Genomic DNA, 20199 nt, shown 5'->3' with positions numbered 1-20199 from the left:
CATCCTTCAGGAAAGGTATCAGTAATAGGAAAAAAAGTGGCTGGATGATCGACTGTTAAAGAAGTAGAAGTCCTCCTGAACTGAAGTGCCCTTTATTTCAGGATGGTATTTTGCCATCTTGTCCTAGATCTGATTCAACACACACATCTATGAGGAAGCAGTGTATTCAATTTTTCTTTAAATTTATTATTTATAATTTCTATGATCATTTTATCATTGATAAGTTTACTTAATTTTGTTTTTTTTTTTTTTTTATAAAAGTAGTTCATTGAGAATTTTCCACTTGTAATTTAGAAGTTTGGTTCAGTGATATATTGGTTACTCTGTCCAGTTTTGCCACATTCATGTTGATTATTACTAAGACTGTTCCTTTATAATATTTATTTGGATAATGCTGTATGCAGATGGAGACTAGTTTAACTGTGGGATTAAGTTAAGTGTTGATGAAACATTGTTTTTTAATGGATGATATTCTCATACAGGATAATTATGTTCATTTCAAAAAAAAAAAATTGTTTACTCTGAAAATATGTGTGAGAAGTATACTTTGGGTGTATCTGCCACAATAACCAAATTAAATAACCATTTATTGGTAAACATCCTGTAAGATCAAAAATGATATATAAAGGAAGGATCTTGGAATTGTATAGTTTTAATTATTATTTAGGGTGTGAAATATCTTTTTTAAATGACCAAGAAGTGATAACTGATCATAATAAGTTCTTGCATACATGTGGAAAATTAAAATATAAGCTCAATAAAATTCTGTAAGACCATAACAGCAGTACCTCTTTTGCTGAATGAGAATTTGATGTGGGCCCTTTCTAAGAGATGTCAGGATTAAATTAAAGTTGGCTGAAACAAAGTTTTTGAGGGCAATAGAAGCCTGCGGTTTATTAGATAAGGAATGAGGGTATAAAGCAAGATTTGCAAATATTTAGCCTGTTCAATAATATCAAGGAGTATTAATTATCTGGGTGTAGTTAGTTGTAACACATGGATAAAGGTAGGTAAACTTAATCAGCATTTTTACACCCACCACATGATGAGAAGTGTAGGTCATCCAAGGAGACGATGTCCCTGGAACAGGCAGAGTTGCCTAAGCCATAAAGGGAAGAAAAAGAACACAATTAAATGTACAAACTGATAATATAGGTAGCAATTAAACCCTAATCAATTGTTCACAAATTAATCCAATGACATTTCATTGTTAATATTAACATAAACAGTAGTTTGTTATTTCTTATATCAAATGGAATTCATGAATTATCCAGAGTTGATGCAATATATATAGCTCATTGTTTTATAACAGAGATACATTAATTTTTTGTTTATACATTACTTGTACAAGTCTTTCATGTAGTTGCATGACTTGTGGTAGAAGAGACTCTAGTCAGGATAGCTTTTTCTGAGAGTAATGATGTTAATTATACAGCCATTCCCTATGGTAAACTAAATAAAGAATGTCACTTATTTGTGCTGTATGTAGGCTACATTTCTGTAAACACAGAAACTATTATATTCCTGATAATTTGGAGTTGGCTAAGTTCCGTATCAGCAGTAGTTTGCTGTTATTCAGTTCAGTGAAGAAAACGATACAGGAAGCTTTTTTCATTTGTAAGCCTGAATTATGTAGTTATATGAACGGCTTACATTTCGTTTCAGGTTGCTTGCAAGCATTTTGGTTGGAGCATTTATTAATACATTATTGAAAATGTATAAAAGCCCATTTTTCATGTCTATTTTCTTTACTGCTCTGTTTGTTGTTCAACATTCTTATCCTTGCCGTGGGTCCGAAAACTTTACAAACATTATCTATATTATCAACAGTATGGTGCCATGTGTCCAATCAATCTGTATAGTCAAGAAAAGTAGACATGTACATGTAACACAAAATCAGACTATACCTGTTGATTGTGTTAACGATTTATACATTATTGCTGGTTTCAGATTCAGATGCAAGCAAATGGTCTAATACTTTTTTAAACTCAAATGCCCATTCTTGGTAATTCTGGTTTACTTAATGGTAATGTCTCACGAATGGACCCAGTCAAAGTCTGAACTAGACCCATATGTATCATCATATTCATCTCATAAAATGACTGCTTCCTTCCCTTCCAATTCATAGAAATGAAATTAATTGTACATTACTATTACTTCTTATACCGTTAAAGATTGTTTTATCATGTAATTTGATAGAATTTAGATTTTATGTTTTCATAGCTTTTGTTAATATTCTTAATTATAGACTAATCTCTAATATTAAACAAAGCATCTGGTAGCATAAAACTACTTTACCTAGGATTAATTCAGTATACTACATAGCTAGTTACCTCATATTAGTAAACTGGAATTACACAGTAAGATGCCAAATGACTGCCTGGTCATTGCTCTTCTTATTTAAAAAGAAGGTAAGTGTATTCTTGTCGACCTGGCCATATAATGTTTATGATTACACAATTTAAATTTGTATTTAGTTCAGAATTAATATACTACTATCAGCTTCTGGATAAAGTATTTAATGTGTAAAAATATTATAACATGGACACTTAATGTGACATCACTAAATCTACAATCTATCATATGTCAGTCAGTAGTAGATCAAAAAAATGATTACTTCATAGTTGATTTTGCCACTTATTGGAATCATTTTTTTTTTCTGCTAGGTGATGAAGACATAGAAGGAGAAGAAGATGAAGACCTTGAGGAGGAAGAATTAGGCCTTGGTACAGTTTACAAGGATAATCTTGAGGTTAGTTTGTTTTTAAGTTTACATTGTGTATAATATTCAAATTTTCGTTTTGAATTAACTCACAATTTTTAACGTGGAACTTTTTCTTATGTTGAAAGAGGGTGAATCAAAAAATATAAATATTTTTAGTGAAAGTTCTAGTGATTAGAATAATGTGGTTGTGACATGTTTTTTATATGAGAAAGACTTCATTAATTTAATATTTTTGTAAATATTATTACAAATACACATTTAACGTAAATAATATAAGTTAAAATGCATAACAGCGTATGATGCGTAGCTAAATAATTCCTTCTCATTTAAAGTCATCTCCTGATGACATTTTCCAACTGTCTTTAAATCCAGACTAGTTCAGAACTTTTTAAAATTTATCACAAAAATTACCCTCCCTTCCAAACGGGTAGGCCCTGACAATGGAACACCCTTTTCTTGATGAAGAAATGAAAGTTATACAGCTACATTTAGTGTTTCACTTAATATTTTATAGTGTTGACACTACTCCTGGGTTTCATAGACTACAGCAATATGTTATAATTCATCTCTTTAAACATTTTTATTATAATTCACTCCTTTTTGTTGATCACAGCTGACAATGTATAGACACAATATGCACAAATGTTGTGAAGAAAGAATCTATAAAAATATAAATAATTAATCACACAACCTCAAACAGAATGAACCTTCACTATTCTATATAATACAGTTAGTTATGATTAGAGATTAGCAATAAAAAAATATTTAAATCAGGTTTTAGTTTCTTCTTGAATATCTAGTTAGTATTGACAGTGTAATTTCCTACAGTAGATTAGTTTTGCTAATAACATGCAAAGTAATCAAAAGCACACCATTGGGCATAATATTTTTTTTAACTTTCATAAAGTTGATATATAAATAATCATACTTTATTCTTTCCTAAAGAAATAAAGTTTTAATTCTGTCAAAAACATTTTGTGAGTTTTTTTTTATTTTGAAGTTCTAACACTACTGATTTTTTCTATCTTTACCTCTTTTTTCACGTTACTGTAACTATAAGATTAATAATTATTTATATTCATAGCAAGAATTTCATATAATGAAATATTTAAATCAAATACCCCATCATGGTGATGTTTAAAACAGAAATCTGTTGCAAATTTAGCAAGATGATTTGATTGATTAACTTTTCGAGAATTGGTGTTAAATCTTCAAACAGACATATGTATGTTTATTTTGTTAGTATAATTTTTCTTCAAATCATGTATTAGTGAAGTCAAATTTTTTTTGCTGTAACTTGTTTTGAACCACGTAATGATTGTTTCTCTGTTATGATTGCATTGTATAAATTTTTTTAAGCCTGAAAAGAAATTTTATTTTACTATTTGGATTTTTTCAGTAGTAATAAATGTGTAAATAAATATTTTATCTTTTAGGAAGAAAGTGAAGGAGATGATTATGAAGGTGTAGGATCTGAAGAAGATGAGGATGAAGATGGTGTAGAAGATGAGGAAGATGAGCTTGCTGATGAAGAAGATGGCGAAGAGGGTACATACTTTATAACTTATATTTCTATAAAAATGGCTTGTACACATTCTTGATTTTTAAAATATAGAGTTTAACATTCTGAGTTACATTATTGAACAGCAGAAATCATTTTATATGTTTAACAGTACAATGTCCAAAATTGTTCAGGTTATTTTACTGTACTGTTTACTATTAGATTAAAATATTGCTATCTACTTCTAAGTTTTAATTATATATACTGATAAAAATAATTCAATAAGATTTCTAAATTTATTTCGTTGTTACCTTACTCATACATATTGATATTCAGGATGGAACAGAATAGAATACCTATTATATACTATATTGTACATATAAAAAAAGTTCAGTGAAAATTTTGCAATTTCCCTCTTTTTATTTTCTTACTCTATTTTTAAAAAAAATTCATATCAAGATAAAATTGAATAATCATAATTTTTGGTACTCATTTTTTCTAATAAACATATAAATTTCAAAATTGTGGTGGAACATCTATTTTTTAATCTTTTATATCTAATCATTAGTTTTATCAAAATATATTTATAATAATCAACAACTAATTGCGTAAAGTTGATGTCATATCAAATTACTAATGTATCATAGTTTTATAACTAATAGTGATAATTTTCAGCTGAATTTCATCTACCACTAATAAAAATAATTACTAAACTGAAATAATTAAAATAATCTAAATTTATAGCCCACCGGGGGCTGGTCTAATGGTTAGTTAACTTTTGTAAATCAGTTATTTAATAGCTGATTTTTGAAGTTGAAGGTTCTGAGGTTTGAATCTTAGTAAAAGCTAGTTGCTTTTATATGGATTTAAATACTAGGCAGTGGATACCGGTGTACTTTAGTAGTTGGGGTTCAATTAACCGTATGTCTCAGGTATAGTCGGCCTGATTCTATACAATACTACACCACATTTGCATGTCATACATGTAATCCTCATTTCATTCTGCTCTATGGTGGAGGGGGGGTTGCTTATTGTTCACTAGTTGAACAGTTGCAACATACGTATTAGTAAAATAAAAAATGTAAATATAATTGTTTTTTAGTAAATAATAAAATTATTTAAATTTAACAATAGTAGCACCAGTCAATTATATTAAGTACAGTATTTTGTTAACACTAGTAACGATAATTAATTTATTTTTAATGTATTTTTTTTAATTACCAGTTTTTCTTTAGTTGTGTTTTATTTTTTGAAAATAGAATTATATTCTCATACTAAAATAGCAATCAATCTTGTGACTACTTGCAGATTATCTTGTGGACAGACTGCTTTAGAGCTGAATCACCTTGCCTTCCTGCACTCGGAACGTTTTGTTAATTATCACCATTTTCCAACTGAAAAAAGTTTTTGTATTGTGTAAAAGTTACGAGAATCCAGAATATTTCTCATAAAATTTATAATTATGGAAGACTGTGAAGACCAGTATTGAAACACAATGAGGAAAATCCATAAGACAATATAAAACAAGAGTTGTTACATTAATATATATGACTTTAAGGAGAACTGCGGAGCAGCTGAAAGTGTAAATTGTGCAAGTGACTAGTGGAAATGCCATGATAAGCATTTTGTCTTGTGATTTTACAAAAACTAACACAATTTTTATCGGCAGTAATGTTCTCTGATGATTCAGTTGCAATTTTACTGCCAAAATTTTGGCAATTATTTTTAGTAGATGTTTAGGTTTGTATCGTCTGTGATTACTGGTTCATCCATGTTTCCTGCCACCATGATTGAATGTGAAAAAATATTTCTTAGTAAACTGCTTACTGAATTATTAAGATGAAGTTCCTCTGGTGATAAGAAATAACATGTTCATGTGCATAGCTTTTTACTTTTAGGGACATCTAAAAAGTATGGTTTAGTACCTCTGTAGAAGATTTAAGCTGAAAATTGAAAAAGGTGTTCAATGTATCAGAGAAACGCCAGGAAATTTTGAAAAATTAGACAATAATAAATTGGCAGCTACTTCAGTATGTTGCTGTTACCAATGATAGCCACTTCAAACATTAGCTCTAGGGAAATTCAAAGTAAAACTGGTATATAATTGTTTATCTATTTAATGTTAAATTTTTTTTTCAAATATAAATGTTTCACAATTTAATTTATTTATTCTAAATTAATTAGCTTTTACTTAAGAGTTAAAGTATATTCAAATTATTTTATTTAATAGTGATAGAGATAAAATCCGACTAAAAAATATGTTATCAAATATCTGTAATACCTTGGTTATTAATCAACAAATTTTCAAAAATATTTTGGTAATTCTAACAATTGCTTAGATGTAAAAAACTTTTTTTAAATATTTATATACCATATTTATCAACATTTTGAAATCTGTGAATGTTTACACCATAATTTTTAATATGAAAGTTTTTTACAGAAAGTTGATATAAACATGTACTAAGTATATTAATTTCTCAATCTGATCTTTAGGCGCAAATTTTTCTTTTAAAAAATGCTATTATAAATTAATAGAACTTTTTTCATGTTAATATGAAGAATTCAATAACAGACAAGTTCACTTTCTGTTATGTTATGTTCTGTTAAGTTCACACCTGTGTATGAATCGCAGATCCCTTATTAAGTAAAAGTTGGGAAATTCTTTAAAGGTACTTTATTTTAGTGTAGAACTAAAGCTTAGAATCTCATTTAATGTCTGTCCCTTACTACCATTAGTTGATTGAATGATAATACAATAAATAAAAAAATTTATTGGGGTTGGCAAGAAAGTAATATTGGTTTTCATAAATAAATAGCTTCGTTTGTTTTGAAGGACTTAGTCACTGTTCTGATTTTTTCTTTTGACATTTGGTAGCTGTCACTTTAGCATACTTTAAGAGCAGATTGTACTTAATTTTGTTGGCACTTTTTCTTTTTATGTTTAGCTTCCAGAATCAACGTAAGGTATATTATTTCAGAGGATGAATGAGAATGATTTGTATGAACATAAATGAAGTGTACTCTTGTACAGTCTCAGGTCAACCATTCCTGAGATGTGTGGTTTGTTTGCACCTGTTAATTTACGGTTAATTTTAACATGGATTGCAAAAACAAACATTTTCTACATATTTTACCTTTTTCCCGTAAAGGCAAGAAAGCTGCTGTGACTCACCAAGAGATATATTAAATGTTTGGTGTTGATTGACTAACAGAATGCATATGTCGGAGATTGTTTAAAAAAATTCTCTTCTAGATATTTTTAACTCAAAGATGACAAGTATTCTGGTCAGCCTACTGAAGTCAATGAAGATCAAATCAAAGCCATAATTGAGTCAGGTCGTCATATAACTGTACAAGAGATTGCAGAGATTAATTGTATTGCACACAATTGATAATGACATCAATTCAAAGTCAAAGGTCAAAGTCTTGAACTTTGTATTTAGTTTTCACATGAATTTGAAGAGATTTACTTAACACAATGAATCAGTATGTTTGATATGCATCCCAAACACAATGAAATCTGCTCTTTTTTTAAATGAATCGTCATTGGTGATGAAAAATGGATTGTCTGCAATAATATCAATTGAAAATTATTCATGGTCAAAGTGTGATGAACCAGCACAAGCCACATTGAAAGCTGAATTGCATCAGAAAGAAAGAACATGCATCAATTTGGTAGGATGACAAAGGTCATCCTGCCAAGGTTGTGTATTTTGAGCTGCAATAATCACTTCAAATGTTTACTGTCAACAAATGATGAAACTGGAAGAAACTATCAAAGAAAAGCTGCCAGAATTGGCAAATTGCAACAGAATTATATTGCATCAAGACAGTGCAAGGGCCTGACACTGACAAATCATGGAAAATTATTGGAACTTTGTTAGGCGGTGATGTTTCATCCCCCATACAGCCCTGATCTTGGACCATCAGATAAACATTTATTCTGAAGTTTGTAAAATGTTTTTAATGATTATTGATGTGAAATTGCGCCTGGTTTGGTTTTTTGCTTGTAAGGACCAAAAGTTCTGTAAGCATAGAATCATGAAGTTGTCAGAAAGATGGCAAAAGATTATCAGGCAAAATGGTAAATCTGTAATCATTAAAGTTCATTCTTTGCACAAAAAAAAATTGAGTTTTATTCACACTACAAAACCAAAATTATTTTCTTGCCAACCCAATAGTTTATTCAAGTAGCCTAAAAGCTGTTTTGCCAGTCTCAGAACAATTAATGGACAACATTAAATGATTGCCAGAGCTGCGGTTAATTTCAGCTTTTAGAAATTTATGCCAAATTTAAGTCAGAATATTGATGATTGCTTTTAATTTGGAGATATTTGAAAAGTTCAGAGATTTTTTACTAATTCGGGTGCTAATTAATTTTTAGACTGTTTACCAACAACATCCCACTTCCATAAAATAAAATATAAACATTTTTCTTTCTTACATTTCTAAGTAGTAAAACCTGATTATGATGTTTTTTTTTATTTAGTTTTAGTTATCCGTGTATAATAATAACTTTTTTTTTTTATTGCAGAATCATCACCAAGGGGTAAGAAAAGAAAGCATGAAGGTGAAGAAGAAGTAAATTAAGTGATTAAAGACAGAATAATTATTTTTATTATATTATTATTATAATTATTATGATTATTGTAAGTGACAAGAAAAGTGTGCAAGTGTGAGAAGATGAATCATGAAAATGAAAATGAAAATGAAAGAGTTAAAAAAAATAAATAAATGATGTAAGAAATTGTTAAGCCTTTTTTGAATGGGGGGACAGCAGGACAATTAAGTATATTAGAGACTTCCTTTACATTCCTCCATGTCTTACATCTTTAAAAAACAAATAGATTATCATTTAACATTGATCAAAATTTTTCAATTTTAGAATGATATTATGATAATACCAGTTAACATTCAGTAATATTTATTTGTTCTCATTCATTATTAAAAAGTAGTATTTTTTAATTAAAAAAAAATAATGGTCTGATTTTTTCTTATTTGTTAATGTTATTTTGTTGTTATTGTTTTATATTAAAAGTTATAAAACAGAAAGTTGGTTTAAAATTTATTTACATATTTTTATTTTAGATATATTATTTTTCCATCACTCCTGTTACATTTTATTTATTATTCATTTTATCTTTAATCTCGAAATCAGGGGTTGGCAAACCACTTGCACTGTGCTAAAATAATAGTGTGAAATCATCTGGCATGCCAGCAACTTTGGATTTTGTACTCTTCAACACCTTAGTCCATTTCCAAATAGCACTTTATTTTAAACAGTCTAATATATCTAGGCTATGAATTCACTAAAAGATCAGCTTTTTTTCTGTTTAGCTTGGTAAGCATAAATACCAAATAATTTAATTTTGTGTAAAAAATGAGTACATTCACATTAGTAGTATTTGATAAAATTGTAGCTTATGATTCATTATGTATTGGTGAAAGTATGCCTTCTTTTTTATAATGTACTTCAGCTATTTCAAGATTATATAGAAATTTCATTTGAAATGGATTCATTTAGATTTTAAAATATACAGATAACATTTGATTTTAAATATGGGTTATTAATTTAAACAAAACTGAAGTTACGTATATTTTATGATCCAAAGGTGCTAGATGATAGGAACACTTTCCTTTTATCTAATTTTTCTATTTAAGGAATAAATGTACATCTATATCATGTACAACTGTAATACAGGTATATTTGGCTGTTATAGTTATTTTGAAATTATTGGGTTTATCTCGTTAATTCTTAACTGGAAACAATTTAAGTGCTTGGTTGGGTGTGATAGGTTGCTGGCCCCTGCTATATTAATTGAACTTTATTTATTCCTCTGTAATGACATATTTTTGAAACAGGGGATACTGTTAACTTTCTTCTGACTAATTTATTACTATTGTATTGATATTTAAAATATTTTGATTAATCGTTATAAAGTAAATTGTTATATTTTTACTATTATTATTTAAAACATTACTTCTGTAATAACCTTAAGGCCCTCAGTTATTTGTTATTTTTTATTTTAATTTTTGTGTAAAATATTTTTTTATTTTTTCCAAAGTATGATTCATATACTTTGTACATAAATTATATGTATGAAAGTAAAATTTTTTTGTGTTATTTTATAAATATATATAAACATAAATTTTATATATGTATTTACCATATTTGTAAATAATTATATAAAATATCCTTTTTTTATTTCCTTTATATTTTTTTTAATGCAATTAACATTTATTTAAAGTGATGTTATATTTTGAACTGATTTTATTTGCTTTTTTGTTAAAATAATTTTTATTTCCTTCATGAATTTTAAGAACTCCGCATTACTTTTTAATAAAATTTTGAAATTTTATTTTGTTCAGTTGTTTTCTTTAGAAAGTTACTAATGAAATATATCAAAAAATTTACGACTATCTATAAATGGCTCACAATTTATTGTTTTATATAAGAAAAATTATATTGTCAATACATTTATAATTAAAAATTTAAAAAAATTGTAAAGATATTCAGTGTGTAAGCACTTTATTTTTGATACATAAATTAAAAATAAATACTGTCATATTTATATCTATGTCTGTGTGTGTGTATGCATATGTGTGTGTGTGTGTGAGTGTGTGTGTAAGTTATAAAAATATCATAAGCATTTTATTATAATTCATAATAATGTGTGTGCAATAAATTTTATCCAAATTTTATATATTTTGTAAAATTATTTTAAATTTCATAGTAACAGTTTTTACATCATTTTTTTTTTCTCTAATAGTAGGTGTTTTTTTTTTCCATTTTTGTTATTGTGAAAACTTTCTCTGTCTTGAAAGTGTTTGAAATTTCACTGTCTTGGTTTTAATTGAAAGATTATTCAAGATAAAGGAGACATTAAGTATTATATAACTTTACTGCTTATATTAAATTTATTTCTAAAAATAATGAATATGTCTTCTAAAAAAAAATTGTACTATAGAATATTATCTAACAAATGTACATAAGTTCTAAAAGTAAAATAAATTTAACTGTTCTTTTTTAATTAAGTTAATTCCATTATTTACTGGTAATCATTTCTTCATGTGCAACATTTTTTGTCATTTTCTAATGTACACAATTTTTTTTTTAAATTTCACTTCTAGGTTTTTTTATAATTCATGATATTCTAGTATAAATATTACATTGTCAGTTGCCTACAATAATAATTGATTACCTATTACTGCTGAAGTACAAAGATATCTCTTTAAACTACTTCAAGTATATGAAATTATGTAGATCTGAATTATTATAAAACTATTAAAAAAATGTATTTAAGTTAGAGAGTTATTCAAGTAAATCATTTTCTCAATTCTTAGTTTAGTATTGAAGACTAATAATGCCATTGCCTTTCATCCTTAAGAATCTAGATTTGAATCTTGATACTTTTTGCTCACTACAAATTTCATTTATATTTGGATGAGAAAGGAGGGTGACTTTAACCCTTCAGTGTGATGGTAATGTATTATCGCAACAGCAGTTAGTTTTGCTTAATTTTGTATTACATGGATTTTAAAAAATATACAAGTTTGCATACTAGGTTATGTCATAATCTGAATAAACGCAAATTTATCTTGTAATTTTTTAAGTAATAAAAATTAAGCTCAAGAATAAAGACAAAGCAATCACATCAAACCTCAACCAGCTAAGTTTAACATAATAATTACAACTCTTTATATAACATTAAACTAAAGCAAGGAAATTATTATGCAATAACTGCAAACAGCTTCTCATGTTTAAATCAGTAATCTTAACCAAATCACAAAACAAAACTGATGAATAAGGAATGGACCAGGTATGTCAAAACTCGGTGACATTTGTTGTCATTGTATACCGTGCTAAATTGTTAATTAAAGCATCAATCTGTAGGCTGCAGTATGAATAAATAGGAAGATTACAACCTTCTAGTTGTAACAGTAATCTCAGAAATTGTTGTGTGTAGTTAAAATGTGTTGAGTTAATAAACATTTTCCTTAAATTATTTTTATATAATAACAGTACATTTTAAATTAAAATGCAGCTACAATGTAATAACAGTATCTCTCACTGCAATGTAACAACACTCAAATTTACATTTTTATTATTAGCATGTAGAAAATAATTTAGTACGAGTATCATATCTAATTTTAAAATTAAATAAGGTATTGTTTACTCCTTTTTACGTACTTGTGAGAAGTTTTGTAAAAACTTTAAATAAAAAATTACGTGTGAGAGATTATTTTAAAAGATGTTGAAAAATGTTTAATAGGAGTGATGGTAGAAACATTTTTATAAAGAAATAGATCAGTCATTGGGTACACTTGTTTCATTCAATGTTGGTCTCCTAATGTATGCAGGAACGTGAGTGCTTAATTATGATAAAGTGAAAAAAATGGAATTAGTACTAGTCAATTTTTTCTTTATTAATTGTCCATCAAATTGTGAAATTTAATGTACTACTTTTTATTGAAAAAAAATCTTTTTAACATTCAACTTTTTATCAGTTTTATTTGTGCTACATTAGATATCTGGTTTTTGTCAACAAAGTTTAGACTTTCTATACTGAATCAAAATAAATTTAGTCAGTAATAACTCTATGTCAAAATGCTGACAAGTATATCATTGCTTTCTCTAAAGTGAGATTACAAACTAATTTTCGTACAGATTATATAAAACCTACTGATGTTTAGTAGATGTTTATATTCTAAAACATTTCTTTGCATATTTTTATTATTACAGTTGTACAATTTATGAGAGCTCTGAAGTACCTAAAATGCTATCTTTCCCATTTATTTTTAGATGCAATTAACTGTTCTTTAAATTAATGCCCAGAGGACATTCAAAAAATTCACTCAAGAGTCACCTCTTTGAATAAATCATTTTATGGGGATGATATTGATGTAGAAATAATGCACACAATCGATTCAACACTTAAAGGAATGAATTTTTATTTAAACTCATCACACTAGTTGATATATTATTTTAAGTTATCTAATTGGGATATTTTTTAAAGTATGAATTTAATTCAATAAGAGTAGTTGGCTATTTTTCCCGAATATTTTAGTTTTAATAAAACTAATAAGAAATAAAATATTTTAAATGGGTTGCTAATATTTTACTTTTTTACATTAAATAATTTTTATTTCTTTTAGTTAGTTCTTAATTTTTGACCAGAAGCATAGACATATGCCTACTTTTTTTCTATTTACGGGTTCCATGATTCTCTTTGTTCTAACTTTAAAATAGTACAATTTTATTAAAAATTTAGTTTTTTCAACTTAGATCATTAGATTTGTCCTTATAGATTCTACTTTTATTTTGCGAGATGAAAATTTTAAAAGTATATTATATTTCATATATATTTTTTTACTATATTATGTTCATTAAACATTTCAACACAAAACATCCATTTCTTACTGTAAATGCAAAAAAAAGTAGTAATGCTTACTACACAGTTCATCCTATTATATCTATACTAAATTTTATACTGAAATTATATTGGTCAGTAGAATTTCTTGTGTAAAATTAAATCAAAATAATGGTGTACAGTATATATTGCTGATGTTTACTGAATCATGATACTAAAACCAACGTTCTCAGTTCATTTATTTTTGCCTGTAATGTGATCAATAAATTTAACACAACCATAATCTTGTTGAAATAGTCAGCTGTAATTGTCCTGCATAGTGCAAATATTTTGTCCAAAGTATAATTTCATGTTGTTTGGTTTGGAAATTATGCATACATACTACTTTGCTTGGACTCTGCCTAGATACTAAATAAAGTTTCCAACTGGATAAATAAAGTACAATGTTTTTTCCAAAAGCAAAAAATATATCTTCATCACTTGTTCAAAAAAAATAACACAAATGTTTCCCTTACTTTTATATTGTCTATATTTCATTGGGTTGTGTGCCAGTTTTTTATGGTTTTGCATTTTGTTCTGGTTGTATACTATTTTCAATATTACTGTTAATTTTCCTTAGGTCTTTATTAATCTTAAAATCTATTTAACATTAATGCCAACTTATGTCTTCAGTCGACAGACCCTCTTTACTACTTGGCTGATGGATAGTTTTCTCCTCTATATTCTTTTAATTGCTGGTGTAGACTTTTAAATTCTACATATTTGTTTATTGAAATAAATGAACATTTATTATTATAAATGAACACTAATAGATTTTCACTTGACTTAATGATTATCTAAATTTAAGTGTCCTTGATATAGACACAGATGATTCAAATAATGTTATTAGTATTTTAGATAAAGAGAAAAATATCAATGATTGTTATTCATTATAATTTGAAAAAGGTTTCTTTTTAATAATTCTGATTCAAGGTTAAAAATATCCCATGTGAAACCAACTAGGAAAATGAGCAATACCTTCTGGTCTTGTACTTACTACAAGAACTATGAAGAACAATCGCAGTTGCTTATAACCTGATGAAAAATAAACTGTTTAATGTTTTTTACAGTTTTCAGTAAAATTAGAGTCTGATAATTCAGTGCTCAAATAAAAATTATTTGTCCTGTCCTGTTCAACAAGGAATGTGACATTCCAAGAGGCTTAAAGTTTTAAGTCTGTAAAGAAAAATTAATGATATTCAGAATTTGGTAAGAAAGAAATTGGTTGGAAATTCAGTCAAGAAATGAGAATCATAAAATCGTTCCTCCTCCTCCAGAGGTAACAAATTGAGCAGAATGAGGTAATTAGTGATGAACAGTGCAATGAACTGTTGTTAGAAGAAGGATGTACAGCCTAAGTTGAGATCTAATTCATTGGAATATGTTATGAGTATAACATAAATATTTATTCTGATCAGAACAAAAATACATTATGTAGATCACATCAATATTAAATAATATATTTAAAGTCTACATTAATTACTTAAATACACATGAAATAATGTTAATATAAAAAATTACTACAAAGTAATTTAGAAGCCACCACTGGTGAAAATTATTTTGAGCATATATGAACACTCTGCACAGGATGCAAATAATTTTCTTTTTTTAATTAGAATTTAAAAATGATTCTGCAGAGTGATACTGTTTTTATAAAAGAAGATTTTTTTAATTGTATTTTAAATAAACTGGTGGGAAGGTTTTTTTAAATGGTTTGGCAATTTATGAAAAATGCTTAGTATAACGATTCAAACTCAGATGAAGATCATTGCTATCACCCTGTCATAGATCTGAAAAGGTTACCGATATAAAAAGTCGGTAAAAGTTATTACCGATAAAATCATTTTTATCTGTAAAAGTTACAGATAAAAATGATTTCATTTGGTAATTTTTTTTATTAGACTCATTTATAACTGGTATTTTTTGTTTTTATTTAAATATCAACAGAAAAATTGACATTCATGATAATACAATTCGGTGATTTATTATTTTCATGAGCAGAATCCAATTGCTTCATAACAGGTAGGATATTTAAAACAAGGTGTAAACATGCATGTAAAATTTGCAGTCGCCGATTTGAGATACCCCCTTACTTTATAAACCTGCCATGATGTAATTCATATATCCTCCTGTTTTTGTTTCTTTTTTAATGAAATCATATTTAGTATGGTACAATGATCTCACACTAATGTGTGGCAACAACAGTGCAGTAATGGTATGCTTTTTTTCAATAAAATAACATGATATTGGTGGAAGTCATGACTAGTGAATTTCTACATATCAGAATATGTAATTCTGTAAATATATAATTGCCCTCTCATGTAAATTAATCTTATAAGTAAAAGAATACAGAAAGATGAAATTGGATTGGACTATAAAAAAATAAGTTATTTCTCAAACTGGCAATTAAACTGTATGATGCACAATTCTAAGGATTCAGCTAAAGGTAAAATTGCAAAGCTAGAACATGACTAATTTTTTCCTCAAAAAAAAAGAAAAGTTTTTATTATTAGCTCAGTTTATATTTGTGAAAAATTACAATGTGGTTTTCTAAAGTGCTCTTGTGATTATGTAGAACACATTGGTTCAACCAGTAATATTTATTACTGTTAGTACATATTGTATACAATATGTTATGGCAGTTGTCCATAATTTCTCACTTAATAGAAGAAGTGATTAAATTTAGAAAAAGTCATAATTACTGTATTGCCCTGAATATAAACAGGATTTATATAAAAATAAATTTTGATCATTAAAAATTAAACTAAAATACCAGTGGAAAAGTAATAGCTTTATTTCAATAAAATGCATGTTCAGGTACACTATTTGCTTAAATTGGTCTATCATTTAATTTGTACCTGGTATTGTAGGAACATGGAGTGAATTATAAATGAGATAACTCGTATCTACAGAGCACCATTTCCTGCTTAAAAACAGTTATTTATAAACCACTAAGTTGTGTATTTTTATTTTTTTTTTCATCATGTAGCTTATATTTAATTGTGATGGACAATTATTAAATGAAGGAGTCAAAGTTATATTATCAAATGCCTAAAACCCAGATTATTGTATTGTTAATTTTTTAGCTGCAAGATTCATGATAATTGGATTAGCCATTAAAGAGACAAATAGCGTAAGCTGTATAAAATGAAATTAAACTGTTGAAGTTTCAACCTACTTATAAAATAATCCAAAGTTCTATTAGTAGGTTATTTTATGACTTAAATTCTATTAAAACTTTAAGAAATGGAAAGCTTAAGTCTGGTTTATATAGTGTTTTAAAGATTAGCGTCTTTAATACAAAATCATAATTTGATTGTAAATAGTTGAGTTACAGTTCAGTTTTTGACTGATTATGTAACAAACATTATTGTAACTGTGACAGTACTGAGGAAACTTGCGCAACTTAATTTGGCCAGTAGATTTTTTCAAAATTGCAATCTTATCATGCTGTACAGTCCAGTTAGTTAATACTGGAGTTACCTCATAATTTTTCTTTGTAATTTCATAAGTATTTGAAAAAAAAGCTTTACTTACATTTCACAATCTCTTTGTTTAGTATAACTTTTTCAACTTTTGTAAAGTTATTACAGCAAATAATTGTTAAGATGTTACCATGATAATGCGAAAGTTCAAATAAGTTAGTTTAATATTTAAAATTCGCATGTACAGATAACATAAATTTGTACTGCATGGTATTTAAGATTTTTATTTTATGAAGAAAAAAAGGAATTTTTTATGTTAATTTTTTTTTTTAATAGTCCTATGGATATAAAAATGAAACTTATAGAATGTTTAAATATTTATTTAAATACTACTTTTTATGTGTTATATATTTTATAAATTTTCTTTTAACAAAAAAATGTAATTGGAAGAGCCGTAGTATTTAGTTTAATTTATTATTATTATAATGTAATTATGTATGTTTGTTCATTTTTTATTTGTTATTAATTTAATATATAAATATGTTATACAGTAGTTTGAAAATTGAGAATAGAATCATTAATATTTAACATAAAGTATATTATAGTTAACTATTTACATATAATAAATCAATATATTAAGATAGCATTATATAAATTTGCCTTTATATTCTTGTAAATAAAATCTATGTTCTTTGTTGTATAGACAAACATTATAAGAGCCTTTTCAGATTTTTTCTTTTTTTTATTAGCTTTTCATTAACTAAGTTAAGTGAATGTTAGATATATATTTTTTATATGTATACATACTTTCTTTATCATTTAAAGATATTATTTTCAGTTTTATCTTAAAAATTTAAGTTTGAACTGTTTTTTTTTATACAGAATAGTATATATATAAATATGTATACTGGTATGTATGATGTAAAATATTATTCATAAAGTTAATGTATCTTAATACCAGTTAGTGTTTCTTTTTTAAGTAATACTGTATTTTTTGTTTATCGAGTTAATGTATATGTTATGTAAAGTATATAAGTTAAACAATTATACTTATTGTCTTATTTTCATACTGATTTTTTTTTATTTGTTAATACTGCATTATATATATTTTTTATTTTATTTGATAATAGTTTTTTTTTAATTCAATTTAATTATTGACTTCCATTAATTAATATTGCCTTTTTTTTTTAAATATTATTTGTTATTAATTCTTACGTGCTTTTATATGTGTGTAAAACAAAAAACTTCACTGTAAATGGCTGTCCATAAATTGTTTATTTTTATTTTTTATAAAATATTAGCTTAATTTCTAGTTGTTTTTTTAAATTGTTTCTTACTTGTTTGAATATTTGTATAAGAAAAAGTATTTTCATAGTATTAGTGAAATATTATGCGCTAACACATTTTATTGATTTTTTTGCATTTGTCAAATCTACTTTCATAACTGATTTGAATGACATTAATGATGCGAGATCGAGTCATACATTTACATCTACCCATAATTACAATAGGCCAAGCCAAGTTGATTATTAAAATTGTTAACTCCATAATTAATTCTTAGTAACCTTTTCAGTTGTATCATTTTTGATTGAAATATATACACAAAGTTATAGGAATGTAAACTACTATTCAGAAACAATTTCAGCAGTATTTTTTCCTCAATTTGAATAGTCAAGAAGTTTTATTTTTCAGTAGCCTGCTTTAAAACGGAATATTCTGATTCAATTTCAGTGAATTACCACAGCAATAATCACATACTTATTTTTCAACTTATTTCAGCATTTAATATATTCAATTTCAGGCATATTATTTTTCAGCATTTAATAAATTCAATTTTTACTTAAAGCAAAATTTACACATAACAGAGATAAAATGAAACATATTCATATAACTAGGTATTTTTTTTAAAACTAATTATACATTTTTAAGTAGATATTACCTTTAGATATTCACCTTTTTAAGTTCCATGATTGTTACATGAGTCGTTGATTCTGGTAGTTCTAATCTCTTTCTCATATTTTTTAATATAAAACATAAAATGTCAGTAGCCCAAGCAGTTCATTTTTAAAGTACTTATATAAAATTATTCTGATTGTGCTAATAAGATGCTGTAGTGTATTCTTGCAAAAAATTTGAAAATAAGTATGTTCAATAGGCTATTTTGTTACTTTGGTAGCTGTCATACATAACTAACAATCTTAAAACTTAGTAAATAAATATTTGAGTAATTATGTAGGATGTAGAGGGTATACCGAAAAAAAAAAAAAAAAAAAAAAAAAACTACCACTAGATAGGGAATCTTGGAGAGCTGCATCAAACCAGTCAAGTGACCGCAGACAAAAAAAAAAAGTAACTGGATCTCTTATTGAAGTGAGTAAAGTTAAAAGACTGGAGAAGAGATTTTTTTTATTATGTCTTTCAATTCTAGAAATAAATGGATCATCTGGTTTGAACGTAGAGGGAGAAAAAAAATTAACAGTATATTGTGCATGTGAAGTTAAAAAATCATCCATTAACCAAATCCATGAATTATAAAACTATAATATAGAGCAGAAACTTTGACAGCAACTGAAAAATTCATTTTTCAGTTACTTTATTGATGCCAATAACATTTTTTCAGCAAGATTAGCAAACTTCTATTCAGAAATCTATTTAAATAGGTTAAGAGCTGTTGTTTGCTATTGAATTAAACATTGCTAAGCCATTTTATGAACCTATACATACCTCTCAAAAATCATTGCAATCACCTGCAATAAAGCCAGAGTGACTGTAGTAGAAATTTTAGTGTAGATGTATTCTGAAAAAAAAAACTGCTGTTAGAGGTACTGTAAGTAGTGTATTGTTATCAGAATTACATTACATTTTTTCTTTACTTAATCTATCCCAATCTTTCTTATTGCTATAATGCATCTAAAACATCTGAGATACAAGAACGACTGGTCAATATTACTTTCTCAGATTGTATTGTTGCTTATTACACACCCAGCTTTGTTGTGAACAGTGAAGGTGTCATATGCTGACTGGATGCTTGTTACAATTTCTGGGTTTGGCGTGCTATATATGGCTGGGTGCAACAGTACAATTGGATATTACTTATTTTTCATTTTCCTTCGTATCCGTGGCATGGATGTTATGAAA

At 26.7% G+C, this 20199-nt stretch overlaps 1 protein-coding gene across 1 annotated transcript in view; it reads left to right on the top strand.

Moving 5' to 3' along the window:
* Mapmodulin (acidic leucine-rich nuclear phosphoprotein 32 mapmodulin) overlaps nt 1–18128 on the top strand; it is a 41290-nt gene extending 23162 nt beyond the window's left edge. Inside the window, exons 6-8 of the mRNA XM_075375616.1 lie at nt 2667–2752; nt 4162–4273; nt 8761–18128. Of these exons, the coding sequence (XP_075231731.1) occupies nt 2667–2752; nt 4162–4273; nt 8761–8816 (254 nt within the window). The 3' untranslated portion in view covers nt 8817–18128. The remainder of the gene's footprint in view (nt 1–2666; nt 2753–4161; nt 4274–8760) is intronic.
* Nucleotides 18129–20199: the final 2071 nt, after the last annotated feature.

The sequence above is a fragment of the Lycorma delicatula genome, chromosome 9 (genome assembly GCF_047948215.1).
Source record: "Lycorma delicatula isolate Av1 chromosome 9, ASM4794821v1, whole genome shotgun sequence".
Lineage (NCBI taxonomy): Eukaryota > Metazoa > Arthropoda > Insecta > Hemiptera > Fulgoridae > Lycorma > Lycorma delicatula.
Note: the sequence above shows the minus strand (reverse complement) of the source record. Positions and strands in the feature narration are given on the sequence as shown.